Source organism: Paramormyrops kingsleyae, chromosome 18 (genome assembly GCF_048594095.1).
Source record: "Paramormyrops kingsleyae isolate MSU_618 chromosome 18, PKINGS_0.4, whole genome shotgun sequence".
Lineage (NCBI taxonomy): Eukaryota > Metazoa > Chordata > Actinopteri > Osteoglossiformes > Mormyridae > Paramormyrops > Paramormyrops kingsleyae.
In genome coordinates this window covers 19,470,993-19,495,757 of record NC_132814.1, presented here as the reverse complement: position 1 = coordinate 19,495,757, position 24,765 = coordinate 19,470,993, and the positions used below count along the sequence as shown (strand labels likewise).

The following is a 24,765-nucleotide window of genomic DNA, read 5'->3' as shown; positions in this document are numbered from 1 at the left end:
GGGGTTTAGCAGTCAGCTGGCTGTTTAATCAGACGGCGGTGATCTTTATTGTGTCATAGATAACTGGCTCGCACATTTATTCAGCTTCCCTGGCATGGAGCTCTAATCGCCGGCAACGGATACTGGTCAGTCCAGCGATCGCCCCCCCGTTTTAGTGGTGGGACAGTAGCGATGAGTCTTTAATTTCGGGTATGGAGTCAGCAGGGCCTGGAGGGGTGTCAGGAGGCGGGGAGAGCCGCTCCTGCCTGGGGGGCTCTCTGGTGGCCTTCCTGAGGCCGAGGCCGGGTCCGTGGGCGGGTGGGCGGGCGGGCGCATGCGTGCGGCGCTGGGCGAGGCCGTCCCGGCCGGATCGTGTTGCCTTGGCTGCCTGCCCGCGGCCCGGCTCTGCGAGAAGGTCCCCTCTCCCCGCTTGAGAGGAAACATCTTGTGCAGCCCAGCTGAACATTTTATGAGTCCCATAACCAGACTAATGCACTTATATAATCCATGATAATTACTGTTGTGACAGTTATTAGAGCCAGAACGTATTAGGATCTCAGTGCCCCCCTATTGGTCCTCCGGACCATCCTCTCCTCCTCGGGCCTCCTGCCTTTGCTCCCCCCCCCCCCCCATGTTCTGAGATGGATGTCCCCCCTCCCGTGTCTTGCCGTTATGCCACAATGCCGACAGGAAGTGATGCACGTCGCGTGCGTACACGTGCTGTGATGACGTGCCCCCCCGCTTGTCAGCTGCCCCCGCTGGCATTTGACTACCAAAGTTACTGCGTCTTTGTTAGATTCCCTCCCCAGGGGTCTTTGCGTCACTAAAATCGGCAAAAAAGAGACAGGAACTCATAGTCCTTGCCCTGTACTCGGGGTGGGGGGGTCTGACTTATTGTCACATTTATTTAGTTTAATTTGATTTTATTTTTTATGTACTTGTTTACCTTACTGGCACTGTCACATCCTGAAGACATTAGGGGCTCTTCCTGTGCCTCTTTTACCCTGCCCCCCCTCCCCCACTTATCCTCACTGTGTCGGTCCCCTCGTGGGTCACCCTTGTGGGTCGCCTCGCCGCTGAGCCCTGTTCTGATTGGCTTCCCGCCCAAGGTCCTTTCTTGCTGTCCACCAATCGGAGCTCAGTTCTCAGGTCTGTCCTCGACCTTCCTCACAAATACGCTGGTCACTGATGGGGGGGGGGGCATGGGCTGGAGAGCTGATTAGGACGGGTTCACAGTAATTCCCCTCTTCAGGAAGGCCCAACTTCTCTATCTAACTGGATGCCCCCCCTCCCCAAAATTTTCTTACTTCATCTGTTACAAGTATTTCAGTTAGAATATCAAGCCCAATTTGCTGAACTCAACCGAAATAGTTATGGTCCAACAGCAGTCACTCCCACATGGACCAAACTGCCACGGTCTCCAGAGCCATGTGGGCTTGGGCTCCACTCCCGTTGAATGGGGGCCATTTGTGGTTCCGCCGGTATCCACGGCGACCATGTGGAGGAACATCCACAGTGGACTAGATGTTCAAGACATTCCCGAGTGATTATCACCTTCAGCATTGAGTCCCTGGACACTTTCCAGTCTTGCACCACAGAGCTGCTGCTTTCGCACGGACAACCTGGAGAATTCCTGCACATTCACCATCTGGTTTTACAGTCTGGAGTCGTGTCTCTTGTTTTGTCAGAGAGCCGGCAGAGGATAAAAACGGTTCTTTAAAAATTCAGCCCAAGATAACTGATTTTCTGGTAGGCAGTTTAAGCTTCCAGTTTTCATAATCTATTTATCTTTCTTTTATGAGACGGAACATAGGTTGAGAGTTTTGGTAAGTTTGTTATGCAAAATATAGGCTAGTTGTACTTGTACATAATTTGCCATTTAGACTGTATTTTTTTTGCATTACATATATTTTGCATACTAAATCCGCAATAATTAATGCTATTCATTCTGTCCAGCTACTTTTCTGATTAGTAATACTGTTCATCGGGGTTTTTTTAAACGACAGAACACATATTTCCGCCACAAACTTGTAAATATGTCTTAAACAGCCTTGCTCGGTTTGCGGGGATGAAGTTCACCTGTCTTTCCATGTCTAAACATTCTGCACAACACCTCATTAAAAGCGATTTGGAAGCGTGAGTCTTTCCTAAGCTCTGCTTTTGGCGAAAATGAGGATTTCTCTCTCGCTATCCATTTCTGTCCTCCTTTCCTGTCTCTCTCCCCTTAGCCTGGTACAACCATGGTTTTCCCCGCAGCCTTCTCCTGTCTTTCATTAGTATCTTTTTTTCTAAAAGCTCTGTAAACCTGTCCATCTGTTCTGCGTTGTCGTTCTGCGTAGTGTGAGTCAGGCCTGTTCATTCATCCGCTCATGCAGTAATGAAGGACGCTTCATGCAGTAATGAAGGACGCTTCACCGACTGAAAACCGGCCCGGGATGGGGTCTTCCTTCTTGCCAGTGCCGGCTACTAACGGCCGTAACGGCTAACATACCCCGCACATCTCCAGCGCGTCTGTCGTCGTCTGGCCTGAGTGGTTTTCGTTTGCGTAATCGTCCTGTACCATGTGACCAGGGGGGAGGTGTTTTTGTAGCAGTATATTTGTGGCCATTTTACCAGCTATGTGTGGGTCACTGTGTGGCTTAGAGGTTTAGGACTCCTGCCTATGATCAGAAGGTTGTGGGTTCAAGTCCCAGGGTCATTTCACCATTGGGCCCTTCAGTCAGGCACTTAACCCTCAGTTGCCCTGGGGTTGGTCCCTTCTTTCTCAGTCATGTGCCAGTTTTGATAAAAGTGTCTGATAAATAACTAAATAAATGTAGACATTGTCTGCGAGAGGGCTGCCGCGGTCTACACCAGCTACTCAGCATCAACTACCCTTCGCCTCTCACTGAATTATAGATATATTTTAGCAAATATCAGTGGTGTTTGAGAAGCATAAATACTCTTTTGCACTAGCAATGGGATTCACTATTGATGCAGATGGGAATATTACAGGATTTTGGACCCAGAGTGCCGAATAACTGTGAAGGATCGTTTAATATAACCCGGCCTCCGCTGTTATTGGGTAATGTTTCTCAGCTGAATTATCGTTTCGGTTCAGTGGTGTTCTTCTTATTTATATGAGTTTTTTTGCTGTACTGTGAGGCCTGAAAAAAGGACTTAATCCCACACAGAGGCGCGGAGGCAGTAAAGGCTGCTGTTTGTGTATTTTGCTCTGTTTTCTGTGCTCACCAAGCCTTTTCCAACCCCTCGTTACTATCGCTCGGACAGTCTGCGCCAGTTTAGACCGGCACGGATCCTCTCGCATAAATAATGGAGGTCTATATTTACCATGTGCTGTTCAGGATAATTGTATGCCTCTAGGGGGGGGAGGGAGAAAAAGGACAGGGCCACATTTTCTAGAAATAAAATCCCGCTGAATTTTTTTTTTTTTCTGGTGCCCCAGCGCTCAGATGTTATGCTCCGATGTCTCTCTGAGCCGTACCGAAAGGCTTCAGTGTCTCAGCTCTTTTTTTTTCAATAACCTGACTAGCAGCTGATGTTTCACCTAGTTTCACATCATGTTTTACCCCTTTAAACTCAGGCTATTCCAGTTACCCTGTAGGATACACCCTGTTGAGGTCTTCAGTAGCATCAGATATGTTTGTGTTTGGGACTTCATGTTTCTGAGGACATTTTAAACGACCTCCCCGCACATTTTCTGCAACGTTCAGAATGATCAATTTCCTGTACTGAAGTCTAATTTTAAGCCATTGCATTGCTTAGACTTTCGGGATTTCTGCTTCATGCCTGGGTTAGGTAGCTTGAAAAAAGGCAGGTTGTGGTCGTTCGATTCGTCTGCTGAAGTTGGTCACATATGTCAAGACATTACTCTGATGTGTCTGTCGGCCGTACATCTGTGAGAAGCACCTCTGAGGCACACTGGGATGTGGGTTTTGGAGTCACAAAGACCACGTTCCTGGAGATGCTGTCTACTCACATCTGTTGGTTCAGGGGTGAGAGATCTTGGTAAACATCTGGGTAAACATGAGGATGATGATGTTTCGATTAGGGACAAGTTGATGTTGAAGTCTAGGCTTCATGAGGTCTTTGGCTCATTGGCTGACTGTAAAAATCTCTGATTCTCATCCGAAAGTTCCAGCTCTTACATTGCAGTACAATCAGAATGCCAGAGGATCAGTAGCAGGAGCCTGCTTTAGCACCCCCTGTCTGAACCCCCTTCACTTAATAGTAATTTAAATTTGTGGCAATAGCAGATTCTGTGATTTTAATGTGAATCATATTTAATGTCTTTTTGCAGCTCTGACTTCTCTGTGTTTTCATAGCCGTACCCAAGTGATTTACCTAAAAACCACCCTTAAGTACCAGTGAACGCAGGTAGGATGCTGCTTAAGTTAAACCTTCTAAAATCGATGAATCTGTCTAAAAATGTCTGTATGTAATCAGCATATCATACTGGGCCCCCATCTCCATTTATGTCTCTCATTTTTTAGGGCCTCTGTCAGTCAGGGGCCCCTGGAATCGTCCTAACCCCCGCCCCACCTCACCCCCCCCCCCCTTTACAGCACCCCTGCATGTTATTCTGTCTCTAAACTCAAGTTAAGATTGCAATAAAACATTCTCGACCTAGTTAATCCAGACCCAGTAATTAAGCACCTTAACGCTGTTAAAAGTCGGGATTGTAAAAGGCCAGTTTATGAGGCAGATAAAAGCGACACAGTGTGTAAAATCCGGAATTCATACCAGAGTCAGTGTGTCTCTCACACGAGTTTTTCCTTAAAGGCCAAATGTACGGACTTTCCTTTCTGGGTCCAGGTTAGCTTGAGAGATTACCTTGGAAGTTCTGTTAGTGTCGCTGTGTGAAATGCGTCTGTTGCAGTACTGTGGGTACGTGTACAAATATGGCAGGTATTCCTCTGTTTTTGGCAAAGCAATGAAAAACAGTTTGTGGGAGGAACGAAGAAACCCATAAAGGATTCTGATCAGGGGCTTTCCGTCTCCCCAGATGGAGAGCTGTTCTGTAGATCCTCCACCGTGGCTTCAGCCTGGTAGAATCCGGTCTGCCAGCAGCAGAGCACAAAAATGTGGGGTGGGGGCGGGGCAACGCGGCCAGCCTCTTTGAACTTTTCACTCCGGTTGTGGATAATTGCTCCATATCTTATTGCCGTTGATAACTCCCAGGAGGAGCATTCCCGGCTTCTTGTGCAGCACACACAGGGTGCTCTGCGGCCTCTGATAGTGTTGCCGCCTCCTTCTTCGCCGTGATTTGACGCTGATTAGCGCTGCCCATCTCTTACCCTGCTCGGGACCCCGGCCCCCTTTTGAAATGGAAGGAGAATTTATTCGAGAGAAGCCAGTGGCCTTTTTTGGGAGAGCCATAAAAATAATCCGGCCCTAGTCGTGTTGTTTGCTCTGGAACCGGCATTGATGGATCGTGGGCTGCTGTCACATGACTGCGTCGCGGGGCTTCCTTAGTGGACTGGGGCGGTCACATGACTGCGTCGCGGGGCTTCCTTAGTGGACTGGGGCGGTCACATGACGACGGGGACGGCAATGATGAGGCCCATCCCGAAAACCTATTTGTTTATACACTTAATACTCATCTTATCTATGGCTCCTGTCACGAGTAACTGTGGGCAACCTTGATCCGAGTATAAATCCACTTTTGATACAGGCGGTTATTAATAAATAATGAAGGACAACTCACTCACTAACTCACTCACTAACTCACTCCGGGGATCATCCAGCTCCATAGATTGTCACACAAACATCTAAGCTGACTGAATTTGGCCGGCTCCATGCAGCACTCATCCCCCCCACCCCCCCCCCCAACAACCCAGCACACCATTTCAGGCAGGAATGAAATGATACATTACTTTTTTTAAGTACATATTTTAATTATTATACATACATTACCAGCATTTACTCCCTGGTGTTCAGTGGGGTATGTTACCCCCCCCGGGTGCCAGAATCGTTGTTTGCTCAAGACATGGCATGGTATGTCTCTGGATGGCTTTAAAATAAGCCTGAGTGGTGACACAGACACAGACAGACACACACACACGCACACTGCGGCAGCGTGAAATTGGGCTCCCAAGCTTTACACTTACTAGCCGGTTTGGAAAGGCTGATCTCTAAACTGTTAACCACGTTACCCTTCCCCGTGTACATCTCTCTGGTTCGGATTCACAAACACCAGCACCAACCAGCTACTCGATAACAGTCTGGGTTCTGACTTTCTAACTTTTCTGGATCAAAGTCAGCCACAGTAGTTCCAGTACCTGTGTGCGTGATCGTCGTGATATTTGCCGTATACCTTTCAGTAGCCTATGGTGCCCCCCTGTGATATACTGCACATGCTCACCGGAGTGGGAACATAGGATCTCGGTGCAGCCCGTCGGGTGTCTGTAATTTAAAACAAAACATGTTATTTTCCCCTTATCAGCACTTAACAGCTCAGGACACATAGTAATTGAAAGCATGTGGTGTGGACTCTAAAGAAGCAGAGTGTAATTCTCAAATGAGTGAAGATATATTCCCTTAAATAATGATTGTGACCGCCGTATAATGTTTCAGGGCAACGCCGTCAGTTTTAGCTTGGAAATAAGACAGGGGGGGGCTCTAAGGCTTTTGATGTACAAGAAGATCGTAAAGTTTAAAACGTCGGTCGGGATGTTAGGGTCGGCCTTGTGAGGGTGATTAAAATGCCCTTTGCTGAGTTAGTCTCGTTTTGGAAACGTCTCCCTAATAAAAAAAAATTGAAAAAAATACATGTTGGGAAATAGCGAAATGGCACGTTTGTGTTTGACAAACACAGGAAACTAAGGGAAAGGCTTAAGTGAGCCTGCAATTTCAGGAAGAAACGAGGTTTGAAGAAAATCACATTTGCGGCTGCAGTCTGAGGGCTCGAATAAACCGCGTTAGACGCCTGCAAACCGCATGTTAAATATGTTTAATTTTATTATCATGATTACTTTTCTGTTATAGGCCTATATGTTTCAGTTAAAGTGTACTACGTAGTCTGCGGTTAATCAATGAAACAAGGAAGGAAATAAAAAAAGGCTTCAGTTTTCTTTTTATCGCTGTATCACAGCAGCACCGCCGTGCAAATGCCGACTTTATATATGATTTCGGATCCGGACCCGGAAACTGGTCGAGCTCCTTCAAAGATATGCATGGCATTTTACTAACGTGTTTACGTACGTGCCGTTAAATCCACCCGTTCTGTATAAAAAAGGCAGCCATCTGTGGATTATTTCCCCCTTTACTGAAATAACAGGCACTCGCAGACGATCGTGACTCTTCGTCACATGAGGGTGACTTCGGCGGAAAACGTGCTCATCTCCTGCAAAAAGCCGTGTTTAAACTTTATGCTTCCAGTCGGACTTATTTACTCTGGAGCGCGACTTTGATGCCACCTCTTTAGCAAAAATGAGGAAGCAAATAGTAAATAAAAAAAAAAATCCAGCTAATGTATACATATGCTTCCGTTAACACACTGCCAGTAGCCCTCCCCCGTTTCCTCCAGGGACAGATTTGAACGTACGTGCCACGAGTCAGCCGAAGGGATGCCCGAAACGGAGGCAGGTCAGCTCCGCGACCTGGGTTCAGCCTTACTGGGAGGAAGTGATCTGCAGTGGGTGGAGTGAGTGTTTATGCTGACGTGTGCATCACTCAGGATTCCTGCCAGCGTTTTACCGCTTAACACCTGGCTACCCAGTTAGGCGATCGCGGGGCTTCATTCACCTTTGTTGGATGTTTTTATAATAGGAGTGTGTCATCTTACTTTGGCTCAGTGGGTGGCACTGCTCTCTACGCCCCCCGGGCTGCTGGTTCGATTGTTTCGTGGAGTTTTCATGCTTTCCATTTGCACCGGTTTGGTGATTTGGAGTCTTTAAAAGTACCCTTAGTCTGTGTGTCCTGTGCTGGGCTGGCATCCCAACCAGAGTGTCCCACATCCCCTGAGCTTCCTGGGACAGGCTCCAGGCTAACCGCAGCCCAGTACCGGACAGGCAGTTTTAGAAGGTGGATGGATGGCTGTATTATACCTAATATGGAGTATAATGTTGTACTGTAATAAATATGGCAACATGTGAGCGCAGGCGATTTGCAAAAAAGGCCGGCTTCCGGGATGTTCTGCAGAACCGCAGACAGCTGGAGTGGCGTCGCTGGTGGGTCAGGGCCTGGGGGTGGGGGGGTAGTGCAGCTCGATGTGGGCCAGGGGGGACCCCTGCGATGGGAGCCACGAGGTTATCACTGCACCCCCATTTTCCTTTGATTCCCCTGTCCGGCCCGACTGTTGACGGGTGACTGCGGCAGGTGGGTGAATTTCACCGTCCAGGTTTTGGTGGCAGCGAAGGTTAACGGTAATGGAAAGTCCCTACGAAGCACGGATCATCAGCGCCCATCCGAGTATTACGTAATCGCGATGACGTCACAGTCGCGATTGCCACTGACGCTCGTCGACGCCGCGGCCTCCCGTCACGATGCGTGGCAGCCGCTGTTTTCGTTTACGTCTCTTATTCTTATGAATGTTATTATTCCGCGCGTGTGATTCAGTGGAAGCGGCGCAGCCAGGCGCTAAGGCGAGGCGCGGTTCCCTCTGTTTGTTTACGGCCGGCTTTGCGCTCCGATAACGAGCGGCGTCTGTCAATTATTCACGCGGCTTCTCTGTGGTTATCCCCCCCCCCCCGTGACGGAGCGGCACACCGATGCCCCCCATGTCCAGCCAACACTTTAAACGCCGTCATTCAGCTGGCCTAGCTATTTATAAACGAGATAATAACCTTTGAGAGTGACTGAATGTGATCTGCGACCGTTGTTTTGTTATGCTGAGGATAGCTAACGCAGAGTAAAAATAAAGTAATTCTTAATAGTTAGGATTCTTAATAGTTGATATTACATAATCAAAGTTGGATAGAATGTTACAGAATTTGCAAGTTACTATAAAGACATGTGAATGCCATGTCATGGTAGCGCGTGTGCGCCAGAGCGCGCAGGTCTGAGCAGGTGAGGTCTTTTGGTCACTTTGAAACGGGCGCCCGCGGTCACGTAGCTAATCTGTTTTCATTGGTCAGCCCGTTTCCATAGTTACAGTTTAACCTTGAGGCTTTGATACATGTGTTTTTTTTTTTTATTTAAAAAAAGGTTTTGTGGCTTATTTTTCCAGTTTCCACTTGACTTCCTGCTGGTGGGGAGCATTACAGCATTCTGTGACTGATTATGTAAGCTGTCCCCCGGATCAGGGCCTGTCGCGGCTTTAGTACAGCTGTAGATGGGGCTTTTTGGAGGGGGTGGCTTAAATTTGGAGGGAAAAGCAGCATCTATTCCCCTCTTTTTCATCACAAACAGCCGCCCATCTGTGTCTCATATCGGCCCTGCTTTTCTTTCCCACAAAACCCTGCGTGGCGGCCTGGCCAAGAACTAACCCGCCCCCTCCTGCCTTTAAATCCCGCTCAGGAGCTGCGTGTTGGCTGAAGACAGGCGGAAAACCGGCCTGGCTGTGGACTAGCAGGGGGGGGGGGGGGGTGCGTAATCTGCACCGTGGAGAGGTATTATGTAACATGGGGGGGAGTGGGAAGGGGTTGGGGGGCAGTTGCTATAATTAGGGGTGGGGGAGGGGAAGAGTGTAGCCCGAGGGCAGGATAGAGAAGGAGCGCAGTGGGACAGCGAGGAGGGAGAGTAACGCGTATTCCCCCAGGGATGCCCCCCCCCCTCCCCACCATGCTGTCCCTGCAACGAGGGGGGAGAGCAGCACCCTCGACCCCATCGTGCCCCAAGGTGCACTTCACTTGGACCCTTAAGCAGGCCTCTTTAGTGCAGGGAGATGGGGTGTCTCAGCTTGGGAGCTGGAGGGGGTGGCACTAACACATCATTGGTCGAGGTGGATTTGTATGTGGGCCCTGATTGGCTGGATGGATCTCCTTAAACACGGACCTGGGGAGAGAGAGAAGCCATGAATGACTTTCTTCAGGTGTGGCGGCAGGGCCACCCCCCTTAATTTCAGTGTCTGCTCACACACATCGGGGGGGAAATGACACTTTGTAGCACAAAGCCTCCAGACTGACAGCTAGAAAGACACTGTCAGCACTAGGAGGTGCAAATAAACTGGTTTCAACAGGTATGGGGACTAGTGACAAGATAATAGGAACAGAAGTACTAATCCTAGTATTAGTGGGAGAGTAATGACAGTCGTGATTATAGTAACAGCAGTTTACCACATAATGTTTCTAGCAGCACTAGTGATAAATTTGGTACCAGTGTCAACATCATCAGCCGTTGCCTTGAATGTTTGCACTGTAGTACAGGGTAATATCTTCTGAAGGGGGCAAAATGCGGAAAATAACTGCTATTGGTCCCCACCTTGGCTGCACTCCCTCCAGAGGGCTGCAAAAGATGCATTGTACCATCACGTCAGAAAATCTGCCTTTCCTGGCTAACTGTGGTCCTTTCGCAAGCCTCCAGCTCCAGTAAACGGCAACACACTGCTACTCCCAAGCTTTCGGCGTCCAAAGAATGCAGCTGTACTTTTTTTTTATTTTAGGTTGAGCTCTTGGTGCCGAAAAGGACCGAACCTGTGCTCCGGAAAACACGAAATCTGCTGATGCGACGGTTTGCGATGTGACACGTCTCTTCCTCTTCTACCAGAAAGTGTGACACATTCTGACTTCCTGAAAACACAGGGCTGGCGTCCCCCCTCTGAGCTGAGATGCTGGGATCAGGTGGCTCCTTGGGTGTGCTTTTGAGATGGGGGGGGGGGTTTATGGTCACGTTCAGGCGAGACTTTCTGACTCATGCAGACAATAGACATACACACATGCACACATAGATAGATCATGACAATGGTCAGATGCATTCCAGTGGATATATACATTGAAATATATAATAAATGTATAAAGCGCAACAGTGCATGTGCATGCAGGGAACCCTGAGAAAAACAAAGTGACATGCAGATGCTGCGTGGTGTTCTGTTGCAATTTGTGCAAATGATCTGTTATTGTCAAATTCAGACGCATGACGCGGGAGTCGTACACTGAGGTGAGATGTCACTCTCGTTGCTCGTAGTGCAAATGAAAAGTAAAAAATAGGGTATAGATATCGCGATATATAAACGTCATGTGAAGATTACGTTTTTAGACAGATGAAAGAACGGTGATTGGTGGGGAGAGATTGTGTAAATTTGGCATGAAATTGGTGGGGCAGAGTATGTAATTAATAAATAGATTATGGAGTCCAAAGTTACTAGTTGAATGGTGTGTGAGTGTGTCCTGTGATCCTGGGTTGTTCCCCGCCTTGCGCCCCTTAGCCTCCGGTATAGGCTCCGGACCCCCCCGTGACTCTGAACAGGATAAGCGGTTTCAGAAGATGGATGGATGGACGGATATATAGAAGTTACTAGTCATTTTAACAGAGCCAGTCTCGGACTGGGAGGTGCCGGCCTGTTCAGCGGTCGATCGAACGTCCACAGTCGATGTGAGTGTCCCGGTCCTTTCTGTTTGACTGTAGAGGAGAGACCATCTTCTCAGGGAACGTGCGTTCCGTGTCACACTTTCCTCTGCAGGGGTTAGTACAGCTGCCGGGGAACCCATAGCCCCGACCCCCCCCGAGTCAGATGCGGCTCCGGCGTGACGGATGCGTTCGAGGTGCGGCGTGACAGTAACCCGAGCTGCTCGTTAAATATAGCGCCGTGTTTCCCCGAGGGGGGGCGCCTGACTGTGGGACTTTGCACAGCCCCCTGAAGGTAAACATTATCAGCTTACGGGACGCCGTGTATAACGTGAGACGTCATCACGGGCTGTAACGGTCTTGCTTTTAGACCCGACATATAATGTGTCTCGATTTGGCCAGATAGTGTCCAGGTTCCGGGCCTCGAGAATAACATGCAGTTTACAAGTTGAGAGAACACGTAAAGAAATCGGTGTTTATTTGTTTATATCGGGAATTAAGGGATCAGTTCATCCACACCCCCTTACGTGACACGGCGCGTGTTGGGGTCGGGGGGGTGGGGTTTGTGGGCGACCTTGGGAAACGTGGGTTGTATGTCCGGTAGGTGCAAGAGCATGCGCTGGGCACGTGGCCTGGAGGGGGGGTGGGGGAGGGCTTGGAAGTTTGGGACGGCACGTCTTTGGAATGTGGGGGGGGGGGGGTAACCGGAGAGCCCCCGAGGATACCGGCATGAACACTCACTGGTGGGGCGGCACTCCAAAACGACGTGCGTTAATATAAATAGCTCAAATGGGTTATATAAATAACGGTATACAGCAATATACAGCAAAAAAAAATAATGCAAAAAAATTACCAATATCATCACCTGTTATTTATTCTTCAAAAATATTATGGGTGGGTGCTGCTGTCATTTTTTAATCTTGAATATTTATTTATATATACTTGTTTGCAGATGTGGGTCAGACAACACACTTCCTTAATAGAAGCAATGCTGATGTTTAGTGGACCATCGCAGTTGCCTGTGGTCCAATCAGGGCTCTCGTTTGCAAAGAAGCTCCGCCTTTGTCTCTGGGGAAATGGGAGGAGCCAAAAGTGGGCGGGTCAAAAATGGGTGTGGCAGTCAGTGGAGCTCTTGGGTTGTCCTGCTTGCTTAACTCTGATCCTCCTTTCTCTGCCAGCCAAGCTGAGCTTAATGGGGGCCTCATAGCGGTCCCAAGCCTCTCCTTTAGCCCCCACCCTCTCTCTCTCTTTTGATCATTCTCTCTGCTTTCATTCCTCTTTTTATTTCTCTGAGAACAACATCGGCATGCGTTAGCAGCTGTTATAAGTTTGCCCGGCATGCCTGATTTTCGTGCACATGATGTTTGTTTGGTCTTTTTGGGCTGCAGAATAAAGTTATTGCTGAATTTAGGAGGCTCTCCGGCCACTTTTAGAGAAATAGCTGGAGGGGGGACGGGGTGGGGGGTAGGTGACACGACGCAGTCCGTGTCTGCGCTCAGACATACACACCTGCGGTAGGTGGCAGTGCTCGGCTCCCATTGGCCAGTTTGTCGCCGCCCATTTCGGATTTTGTTTTTTTTTTCCTTTTTTTCGGCCTTGTTTTTGTCCCCCCCCGCCCCCGCGGGGGAGCTGGCACATTGCCGTCCTGTGGGGGCTCGGGCGGCAGCCAGAGCGCCAGGGCCTGCCCGCCTGTTACCCGGCTGCCTGCTCGCGGGCCACTGGCAGCACTCCAGCCAATGAGAGCGCAGCTGCTTAATCAACCCACGCCTCAGGAGGCCTATCTCGCGCCGGCTGGCTTGTTTACTTAAGCTGGCTATCGCCTGACACTCACAGCCGCGGGGCGGGGGGGCGGGGTGCTGCAGTGGCAGTGCTCCTCTCTGCCTGCCCGAGCTCGCACCCTGGCGGCTGCCCGTCTCCTGCCCTTCGCTTCCTCTGCCAGGCCAGGCCGCCTCGCTTAACTGGATCCGGACTCTAGAGGGTGGACCAGAGCACTCAATCCGGGGAAAGTGCATTCCCGGCGCTGCGAATCCAGGGTTAAGCATCGGTTTAATCGCCGAGGCTTTGCGGCCAGAGTGGGATCCGGAAATCGCTGGAATGCCACGCGGGGCTTTTTGCCGAGGGAAGCTTTTTCTCGTACACCGAGTAGACAGAAATGTCCGAATGGGCCTGGCTTTTCATGTGCGTTTCCAGGAACAGGACTGACGGGTGTGTTCGCGTGAGGGGAACCGCGTGGATGTTGATTCAATCCCCGTGTTGGTCGTCTGAAGCCCTAGTGATCCCCAGCATGGGAGAAAGCATCCAGGCCTGCACTTCAGACCGCCCCCTGCCCCCCCCCACACACACACACCCCCTCAGGGTCGTGCTGGTGTGTGTCTCTCCCTGCAGCCGCTCAAACATCTCGCAGCAGTCCACAGCGTCCTGCGGCTCTCAGCCTACACCGTTTTTCTTTTTTTCTGGCCTTTTGTTTTGTCCGTTTTCATCGAAGCCGATTTCCTGTGTTCCAGCCCGAGCCAAGCGTATCCCTGCCCACGCGGACAGAGCGGATCTGCGCTGTTGGCTTTAAAAGGGGAGGACGAGTCTCAGCAAGAGCTCCCACCATTAAGACAGAAAGGGGGGGCGTCCATCACACGGCATGGTGTGTAGACGGCGGTAATTTCACAGAACGAGTACTCGGAAGAATGGCATGGAATGAGTACTCCACACAGCGAGACAGTAAAGACATGCTGTGACACTGAAGAATGAGTACCCAGAAGAACTGGGTAGAATGAGTTCCCTGCAAATAGACAGTAAGAACCTGAATAATGAGTACTGCACAGGATTATGCGATAAATGCATGCCGAGTGCAAAAGAAGATTGAGTACTCAAAGGAATGGGGTAGTATATGCGCATTTTGAAAAACTGAAGAATGAGTGCTCAAAAGAATGGCATGAGTACTCCACAGAGTGAAACAGTAAACACACACAGTGACACTGAAGAATGAGCACTGAAAAGATTTGCTCACAATGAAGTCTCTGAAAAAGTTAAATGGTACATGCATATTGGGAGAACTTGAAGAATGAATACTGCATAAAATATACACTTAGTGTAACTGGAGCAGTATTTACACATTTAGAGAAACTGAAGGATGAGTACTCAAAACAATGGTATACAATGAGTACTCTACAGAGTGAGACTGTAAATAGGCACTGAGTGAAACTGAAGATTGAGTCCTTGAAAGAGGTTAAAAAAAACACACATTAGCAGGAAGTGAAGAATGGGTGTTTGAAGGAATGGGGCATAAAATGTGCATTATGATTAACTTTAGAATGAATGCAGCAAACAATGGCAAAAGTAAAAGCATGCTAAGTGAATGAGTACTGGAAATCTCTGCAGGCGTGCACGCACACACGGCGTAGACTATCATTTAGCCTGGGGGGGGTGCTGAGACCTCAGGGGAGTTGCTGGCAGTTGCAGCAGCTCAGTGTTGGAGGATCTGTGGGGGGCTGGCTGGAGTGAGTGGGTGGGGGCTTGGCTTCACTTAGATAAAGAAAAGCAGGCTGGGGGCGCTAGTGGACTCTCGGGGGACGTGTCAGCATCATCGAATCGCCCGCGAGCTGTTTTAACAGAGTTTGATTTACAGCGAAGGCCTTTAAGTTGGGTTCCGTCGCCGTGCGAGTTCCGCGGGCAGTTGGCACGGAAACGATGCCTCGGTTACGCATGCGTGGCTGACTCCAGAACACGGGGCGATGTGACACCCTGTCAGGCGTTCCGGCCAAGGACCTCCAGGGCGTCCACACGTCATCTTTTGGTTTTTTAATTTTCTTAATCCTTTTTTTGTCAGCCTCTCTCTCGGCGGTGCGCCCGGCCGCCGTCCCCCCCACGTGCTCCGTCCCGGTTCCCTCCGCAGGCTGCATGTCTCAGGTTGCTGCTTTTTTTTCCTCCCCCACAAGGAAAAAGTTTTAAAAACGCACGAGATATTAGAGGCTGTGTGTGTGTGTGTGAAACCCGGAGTGGGACGCAGGCACGGCGCCGGGGGGCTGGGTAGGGGGGGTTGCTTTCACAGAACAGTACACTGTGGCGTTGGCATTTTAAAATTATTTATATTTTATTTATCCGCTGCGCAGTCGGCTGCTGGGCCGGCCCTTGTTTTGTGTGATATTTGGAAGTTGACCCAGTAAAAAATAAAAAAGAAGGGTTTTGGCAGCGTTTAGACTCTGCTGAGCTCTGCCAAATGCTCGGCTTGGCTCTGCAGCGTGGACCAAACCAGTTTGGTCTGGTTGTGTAGTGGAGCGGTCTGGGGGCGGGGGCTGAAGCGGCTCCAGCGAGTATCTCTTAAAGGGACAGCGCAGAAAAGAGAGAGGGCCAGTGGGCGGGCGGGACCTACAGAGGGTCGTTCACTCCCAATGCTGCGGGACCCGTCTGTGTGACCCCCCCCCCCCTTCCGTATATGGAGGACGAGGATGCTGTTATGGCTTTGTGGGGGGAGGGGCGGGTGTCCGCTTATGTAACATGGCTGGGCACGGGTGCTGTGTGTTTTATTTTTTTTTTAAAAAAGCAGTGCTTCCCCTTTAATGTGGAGACCTCCTGGTTCACCTCTCCGTGCCGTGTGGGCCGTGGGTGGGGTGCTGTAGGCCCTGGAGTGTGTGTGCGTGTCCCCACAATGTGATAAAAACCTGATACTTTTTTTTGTGGGGACATTTTTCCGTTCCCTGCAAGGGAAACCTCAGTTTTATAATGATCTGTAATGGTTATCGCTGGGTTGGAGTTAAGGTTGTCATTGTTGGGAGTAGGGTTTTGCCCATAAAAATGAATGGAGAGTCCCCACAACGATATAGATACCTAATCTGTGTGTGTGTGTGTGTGTGTGTGTGTGTGTGTGTGCGCCTCTCCCCCAGATGCCAAATGGAACCAGGAAAAGAGGAACTCTGTAGTTTTCTTCATCAGGGACGGATGGGGGCTGGCTCAGCGAGTGGCGCTGTTGACTCACGCCACCAGGGCTGTGTTCGAATCCCACCTCCGCTCTGTGTGTTTGGAGTTTGCGTGTTCTCCTCATGTTGCAGTCCAAAGACACACAGTCAGGGTAATCCACCCATGTTCCGTACACGCTTGTGCTATGCAGGGTCAGCATCTTTAAATTGCAATGAGCTGGTGTCCCGTGCAGGGTGCACGCTTGCCGAGCCCCTCCCATCCCCCAGGTCCTGCACAAGTGGTCAGAAGAAGGGTCAGTCTTAGTTATTGCAGTATTTTCTTTACATATAAGGAAATGTATTGGTCACTTGATGCTTTATACATTTAGCACAACTACAGCACTTGAATTGAATCAAATGGAACTGAGTGGTTAATCCAAGATGGTGGGAGAATCCCTCTGCATCCAAGGCTGGCCACTATGTTCTCTCTCTCTCTCTCTCTCTCCCTCTCCCTTCCCCTTCCCCTCCCTCCCTCCCCTTATGATGGCCTGATCACCCCCAGCAAGTAGCCTTGTACTGTAGGATCACAATTTGCTATTACAGCCACCATCTTAACCCCCCTCCCCCATAAACAAACAGCCCCCCCCCCCCCCGCCCCGGCTGAAGGGTCCGGGTGGGAGAGCGCAGCCTGTTTTCATGCTGCTTGAGGGAGGAAGTGAGAGGGAGCGCACTAGGGACCGACAGAACTATTTATTACGTTTCTGGAATTTTCCATCACTGGCAACAAACAAATAGAAAAGACTGGATAAATATATCAGCCGTCCTGTTTATCACCGAGCCGGGCCTTTCCGGGCCTTTCCGAGGCTGCCGTAAGTCTGGCCCCGGCCCTCGTTGGCGTCGGTGAGGATTGTCTCCTGTGGGCAGGGATCCCACCTGCTCGGGTGGATGTCGATGGTGACGACCATCCTGTCTCCGACACTTGTTTTCCCCACGCCTCTCTCCATCCCTCTTTCTTCTGTTTCGCACGTGCCCTTACCATGTTCCTGTCGTCCTACAGGAAGGCAGCGGGTCATGCGGACAAGGAGGTGATGGCTGCCGCGGTGCTCACGTCTCTGTCAAGCAGCCCCATGGTCCTCAACACCACCCCTGGGACCCCAGGTAGTCCCGCCCCTCCCGGCTGATTGGCCGTCTTCTCTTCAGTGGGTGTTTCCCTGTAGCTGCTGAGTTTATAAAGTGATGCCGCGATCTCGGTTTCACAGCTGCGCTCCTGCTAGCCTTGAGCTCGCGTTCGGCTTTCCTCGTCCGTCCGAGTGCCACACCACCCTCTGCAGTGTTTTTCACTTTTTTTTCCGGATGATATCCAACCAAAACAAAATTCTCCGTCTCTGACATGCAAATCCACCGGCTCACCTAACATGGCTTTTCTTCACAGCTGTCACTCCCTAGACCCATCTTCCTAGGCAGATACGGGATTTATCTCTGGATAGGTTCAGTATTACTTCGATTAATTTATATCGTGATTTAAAAAAAAATGTGGAAGCTCCCGTCTCTGCACTGTGGCGAGGAGCTGAGTACCAGGAGGAATCTCACATGACATGGGGTCAAATCCCGTCTCTGCACTGTGTGCATATTATCCCCACGGGGCACTGGGTTCTCCCCCCTAATCATAGGACGTGGAGTTCAGTTAAATGCTTAATTTATAACTTCAAATGTTTCTAATATAGTTTTTAATTTTATATGTTTAGTTGTACCATTTCTCATGTTTTAGAATGTGCGTAAGATAAATACTGCAATTCAGCATTTATCCAGCCAGCCATCCATCACAGGGAAATACTTTGGCAGTTTTTAATAATTTATCCTAATTAGTATAGATAAAAGTTAACCCTAAGCCTAACCCTAAGCCTAAGCCTAACCCTAACCCTTACACATGCAAACTTCCACCGACACCCTCGCCCACGTGTCGCCTTTTGCTCTCCTCTAGCTGCAGTACCGGAACCTGCCAGCAGGGGCTGGAAGGAGTGTCTCTCTGCCAGCTACAGCAGTTCCACCAGTGGGAATTGGAGTTGGGACGCCAGTGACCAGTCGGTGCCCTCCACGCCATCTCCACCGCTGTCCAACGACGTCAGCAAGGGCTTCCTGCTGCCTTCTCAGGGGGAGGACAACACGGAGGAGTCTGAGACCACACACTTCTTATTTGAGGACCCCATCCCCAGAAAACGCAAGGTACCCCAGGCAATTCGGGGATGTGACTGTCGGGGATGTGACTGTCGGGGATGTGACTGAGGCCACCTTGAATCTAGCTGCTGGGAGGTGTACAGTAAGCTTGGGTGTGATCTAGAGGTGTGACCTTGTGGTCATTGAACTTTCTTATTGAAAAGTGGTTGCTATGATACCGAGGAGACTGTAGAAATGAAGGTGCTAGAAGAGGTGTAGAACGCACCGCTTCTTCTTCGCACTGGCTCTGGGACTTAACAGACACGTTTTCTGTTTTTAGTAAATATCTTGGATGAAGGACTCATACGTGTCATTGGGCAAGTTCGTCACATAAGTGCAACAAAATTTAGTAGCATAAATTGTAACAAAAGTTGCATTAACGCATACATAATTACACACATGACACAAGTCAAACACAGTGTAAAATAAATAAAAGATTTAAAGATTATGCATATGATATATTTGCTTTGTATTGCACTCAGTTATTCATAAATAACTTGGCCTGTAATATTATGGCATATATATGGCTCTTGTTGATGCAGTATTCACCTTTTTCACATATTCCAAGCTTCTCCTTGTCGCTGAAAGGCAAGAGGTTAATTGTGAATTGTCTGCTTTTCGTTAATGACTGTAATTAAATGGTATTGTTTCAATTTGGGCCTGGCAGATGAAAACAAATAAATATCTGTTCAGGGGTGGGTGGAGTTCGGGGAGATGGAGGTTAAGGAGGTAGGAGGGGCAGTGGGTAGACAATCCCAATGGAAGGGGCCCCAGCCCACTGTGCGGGGGAGGGGTGTGTCTCCGGGGTTAGGACATGTGCACATGTTAAGAAGGTAGCTGGTTCAAATCCTGTGGTAGGCAGAGTGAGCTAAGTTTGAGCTGAGCTTGGGGCTTAACCCCCAATTGCCCCAAGGACTGACTGACCCTGCATTCTCAGCCCCCCCCCCCCTTCACTCCGTACCCTCGTCACCTCAGAGTGTCAGTGCCCTAGATCCCCACTCCTTTGACATTTTGCCGTGCAGTTGTGGTTTCTGTCATGTGCAGAAGGCAAACTCTGCCCCCCCCCCCCCAAAAAAAAAAACAGAGACGTGTACAATCTCAGGTTGGCGTACATGGAGTCAAAATAGGAGCAGTCATGGTCCTCATCCAGCCTAGCCGAGGTATAATTTCTGTCTGGTGCACACATCCACAGGCCTCTCCCTTTGCAAACAGCCGCGCTCTTTGTGCGAGTGTCGCGACCACAGAACCCATGGACGAGTTGTGGCCTCCTATAAATACTGGTGTTTCTCAGAACCTGTTTTGGGGCCTTGTCTTGTGACCGCAGATAATGAACGTGTAAGGAGCTCACCGTGAGATGTGAGCAAATTAATCGAAAACAGCCGTGGTAAAATCTCGTTAGGGCTGATTTCTGCATTCCAGCGTGACTTTAAAAGCCAATTTAATCCCCTCATTATGAATTCAGAAGTACGAGCCACAGAAAATATTTAATTTCATAATACGTTATGTATTAATAGCATTATAATTTTACGGTATTTGACCAATTGGAGACATGGACCTGCTTGTCTTTTACGATAATCATTTTATTGTGAAATGGCTCTGTTTTCATTCTGAGGCAAGAACCTGTAGCTAAATAATCTTTTGTTTAAAAAACCCTTGTTGCAGCCAGCGAATCATCCTAGGATGGTCGAGGTCATGATTGTCAGAAATAAAGAGAGAAAATAAAAACAAATTCTGTTTTCTGTGTCCAGGACATATGTGTGTATTTGCATGTCCATTAATGCAGAGCCTTGATTGCAATGCAGATTCAAGTTTCAGTTAGATGTGAAAAATCCAGGACCCGCTTCCCGTGTCCTGGATTTTATGTGTTGGGTCTAGGTTCTTTGGTTCTTGGTCTTAGATCTTGGGCCTTTGGTTCTGGGTTTGAGTTATGTGTCTTGGATTCTGGGGCTTAGGTCTTGGGTCATTGGTTCTGTTTTCTGAGTCATAAGGTTAGGGTTGTGAGTCCTGGGTCCTGTATCTTGGGTCTTTGGTCCTGAGGCCAGAGTGTCGAATCCAGGGCCCTGGGTGCAGCTCCATGGATGCGCTTCTCCCTCTGCACAAACACGAGCCCCCATGTCTGAGCCTTATCTGACGCATCCGTACTCTGATGGCACAGAGCACAGCCTTCAGCAGTGAGCGGCCCTGCCTGGCGCAGACGGGGTTAAACTAGAAGCAGGTAAACCAGTTCTGTTGATTTTTTCTTCTTCTTACTGACTGAGCGGTTCTGGAAAACAATATGGCCACGCCCACCGAATTTCTCGTCGGAGATGCTGGCTGTTTCCTGTAACTGTGCCAAAATCAGATGCACTTTTTTGATGGCCTCTCACCAAAAGGGGGGTGTGCCCATTGGCTGTTGTCTGGCAGCTGTGGGTGTCCCCTCGACGAGTCGGCAGGACGGGAGAAGGTGCTGGGTGTTTAGAGGGTGGGGCGGGGAGAGGTGGGGGCAGCTAGAGGCTCTGTGTCATGACAGGCTGTTTGTTTTGAGATTTACCGCAAGCACCACAGAGCGGAAAGTGGTGCTGCCAGGGTCTGTCTGTGGGACTTTGTCCGGTCTGACTTTGTATCAGGTTTCTATTTTCACAGGCTACATTTTCGACAGGGGTGCTATCCCCCCCCCCCCCACACACATACTTATTTTGAGCCATTGGTGGCCCTGAAGTTGGGGGGGGGGGGGGCAGGGTTGCCGTCTTGCGTGATGGCATCAGCACCAGGCTCCGTGTGCGTGGTGAGCGCGCCGTTAATCGTTAACGAGCACACCGGCCTGAGTAAACACGCCCAATTAAACTCTCGGACACGCTGCGCGGCCTCGCTCCGGAACCTTCCGGAGAATGGCGGCTTATCATTGTGACTTTTCCGTTTAGCTGCGTTTTTTTTTTTACTGGGCCTCTTCAACTACGGTTAATAATTTGCATATATATTAACTTTTGTTTTAAATGTTTTTAAATCTCGTGACCTCTTGGTGCAATTGTCTGAAAGGCAGCATTCTTTAGATTTTTTTTTTGTTTAACCAGTTGAAATGTTTTATTTCACAGCAGTCCAGTTTGCTACTGAATTAGCTCTTTGACGGCATATTACCTATCTGTTTATCTGAAACAGCTTAGTTTCATCCCGTTTAAGGAGCAGGATTTGTCGGAGGTGTCCAGTTAGAAAGCCTCAATACACGGGCTGCTCCTGACCTTGGAACCATTAGGTTATGGGTCCATTGCCTCAACCACTGTGCCACCTAGTGGTCATAACCAGAATTGATTCACAGCAATCACATGGAGAGGGCTGACAATTGTAAGCGGGAGGTTTGCGACTTTCATTTCTGTCTTGCAGAATTCCATGAAGGTGATGTTCAAGTGTTTGTGGAAGAATTGTGAGAAGGTCCTCAGCACCTCTTCAGGAATACAGAGGCACATCCGCACCGTCCACCTGGGGTGAGACTGTCTGCCTTTCGGGTGTCTGGGGAGGCAAACATTACCAATCGTCCAAGCAGCCTAATTTAAAAGGGAAAATCTAGGCGTGGCGGTGAGTTTCCCTGCGAAGTTTTCGACTAGCCTCCATCTCTGCCTTCCTCCTGCGAGCACTTTGAGTAATGAAGCTGAACACTGACGCCACCTGTTGGCCAAAGGATGACGTGACCGGAAATGGACAGCTCATGGAATTTGTTACCACCAGATGCACCCTTCGGGGGGGGGGTGCTCTCTTGCAGTTGAGCTTTTCAGATACACTGGGGGTCCCATTGTAAGAATATCAGTTTAATGACTCAGTTCAAACCAACAACTGATGGAGTCAGACACAGGTGCTTAGTGTTGACCTGCAGTCTTCCCAGAATTCTCAGTACAGGGTGTCTTCTTGCCCCGCCCCCAGGCGGAACGGCGACTCAGACTACAGCGACGGCGAGGAGGACTTTTACTACTCAGAGATCGAGGTGAACATGGACACGCTGTCGGAGGGGCTGTCCAACTTGACTCCCACCTCTCCTACCACCGCCACAGCCCCCCCTGTCTTTCCGGTGCCCGAGCTGCCCCACTCTGAGCCAGCGCACATCGCCCTGCGGTGCCCGCCCTGCCCCACCCCTCTCAGCCAATCAGCACCCTCCACGCTCTGCCACATTCGCACTGACCACGCCTACCAGGTAATGGGCTCCCCACCGGAGAGGGTAACCGTTTAATCTTGGGTTTCATGTTTCACGGATTCTGATTGTCGGCCTTTTAACCTGATTTAGTCGATCCTCTGATTTCTGTGCTATAAAAAAGGAATGGAAATTTAGTTTACGAAATTTTCCTCCTCCTTTGGCATATTTAGCCCTGGTTTCGAAGCAGCTGTTTGCTGGGACATTCAGCTTATTAATGTGCGTTTTTAATTTAAAGTCACTTACCAAATAAAAGAATATAAAACCTCAAAGATGGTAAGACCCCCCCCCCCCGCCCGGGTTTGTGGTACCCAAGCTTGATCATTTCACCCCACCGAGGAAGACCATGGGTGAACCGCCTTTTTAAATGCAATCTCCCTCTCAAAGGTTGTATTTTTTTTTTTTTAAATATAATTTAGATAGTTTTAGTGTCAAATGCAAAGAGGACAGTTTGCACACTGTGGGCTTATTCAGTCCACTCGATATCAGTGACTTTTTGGGGAACAGAAAAAATTCTTAATAGTTTTTATTGTGTTGCTCTTAATTTCCACAAGTTCTAATGCTAAATTGCGGTTTTTGCTCTGAGCAAAAGTTCACTTACTACCCAGATGAATAAGTTTAAACATTTCTTTTGACTTTGACACTGTACTGTAACGCATGACTTAAAACGTTCAGACTGCTCCAAGGTGAAATAACGATGATCTCTGCTAATGTTTAAGTGTCATTGTGTTTTTATTCTGTGCTTTTCAGCTGCCTTCAGTGACGTCACTGATTAGCGTGGCGATCTTTGGAGTGCCGCTCGCTTTAGGGACCCGTCAGTTTGGCCCTTCGCCCGTTACCGCCGCATTTACATTCACGCGAGGCGAACGGACCGGCCGTTCTGATTGGTGCTCCGGTTACCGCGAGAGACTTCAGAATTTCCAGCGTGTGTCTCTATAGCAACCTGCCCGTGTAGGAGTGCGGCCGTGCCCGCGAGGCTCTCCCCCACCTCCCCCTGGCGCGCCCCCCCCATGCTCATGCAAGCCTGCGCTGTGTGTTTCAGGCAGCTGTTCCCCCGCACGCCCCCGCATGCCCCCGCTTCGTGCACAGCGAGAGCGGAGTCAGTATTTCCTGGCAGCCCCCCTCGGTGGTATTTAAAGGGTTACCGGTGAGCTGACCGAGCCCCAGACCTTCTTCCTCCTTGTCCTGGAACTGTGATCCCCCGGTTCCGCCCGATCTCTAGAACCCCGCTTTCCCGTCGCCCCGGCAACAGAACCCTGCCAGTGTTAATTATGCAAGCAGCTGCCGAATCATGTGTTACACGTGTGTTTGGCTAAAGGTCCTGGCTGAGGAGGATTAAAACTTACTGGTGATCTTTCAGCACCCCAAAATATCAGTAGTAATGCCCCCCACCCCTCAGACTCCAGCCCTGAGTGCTTGTTTGCACGTATCATACTCTTCGAAGGCCACTCCCCCTGTCTCCGTGGGCAAATGTGACCCCTCCCCCCCCCATCACTCCTCAACAGAAAAAAAACATTGTGCTTGCCGCCACTCTCTTGCATCACTTCCTGTTTCCTGCCACGGGAATCTGATCTGAACAAAAGGTGTGAAGGGCAAGTGTCTTCTTATGTGCTGTCATTTGTCAGACGTGGTTTCGGGTTTTAACAAATATGTTGTCTTCCTCTCTATTGTGTGTGTGTGTGTGTGTGTGTGTGTGTGTGTGTGTATGTGTGTGCACATATGCAGAGGGGGGGTCTGCTCGCATGTTTAAGTGCAGCGTGCAAACTCCAGACCTGTTCCAGCGTGGTATTTCTGTGGGACTGTCGCTCACGTCCTCTGTGTTCATCCCCCAGGGTCCGGCCGGCCCGATCCGGCCCATGGGCGTCGGTGAGAAGCGGCACTCGGTCCAGCACGCCACTGTGACGAAGAGCCACCCCCCCGCCATCGCTGCACCCAAGCCCTCAGCAGGAAGCAGGTTCGGGTTCCCGGCAGAGCGCCCCCTGGCGAGCTTGAGTTCTCCTGAGTAGACCATACTGAGGAGAGGTGGCCTCGGGGATTTTGATAGTGGCCAAAATTTGTAGCTTTACAAGTATCCTGCTGGGGTCA

At 49.7% G+C, this 24,765-nt stretch overlaps 1 protein-coding gene across 1 annotated transcript in view; it reads left to right on the top strand.

The window, feature by feature from the left end:
- slc2a4rg (SLC2A4 regulator) overlaps positions 1 to 24,765 on the top strand; it is a 32,862-nt gene that overhangs the window by 5,733 nt on the left and 2,364 nt on the right. The window contains exons 3-7 of the mRNA XM_023799004.2: positions 17,368 to 17,468; positions 18,292 to 18,533; positions 21,882 to 21,982; positions 22,416 to 22,683; positions 24,513 to 24,634. Coding sequence (XP_023654772.1) covers positions 17,368 to 17,468; positions 18,292 to 18,533; positions 21,882 to 21,982; positions 22,416 to 22,683; positions 24,513 to 24,634 — 834 coding nt within the window. The remainder of the gene's footprint in view (positions 1 to 17,367; positions 17,469 to 18,291; positions 18,534 to 21,881; positions 21,983 to 22,415; positions 22,684 to 24,512; positions 24,635 to 24,765) is intronic.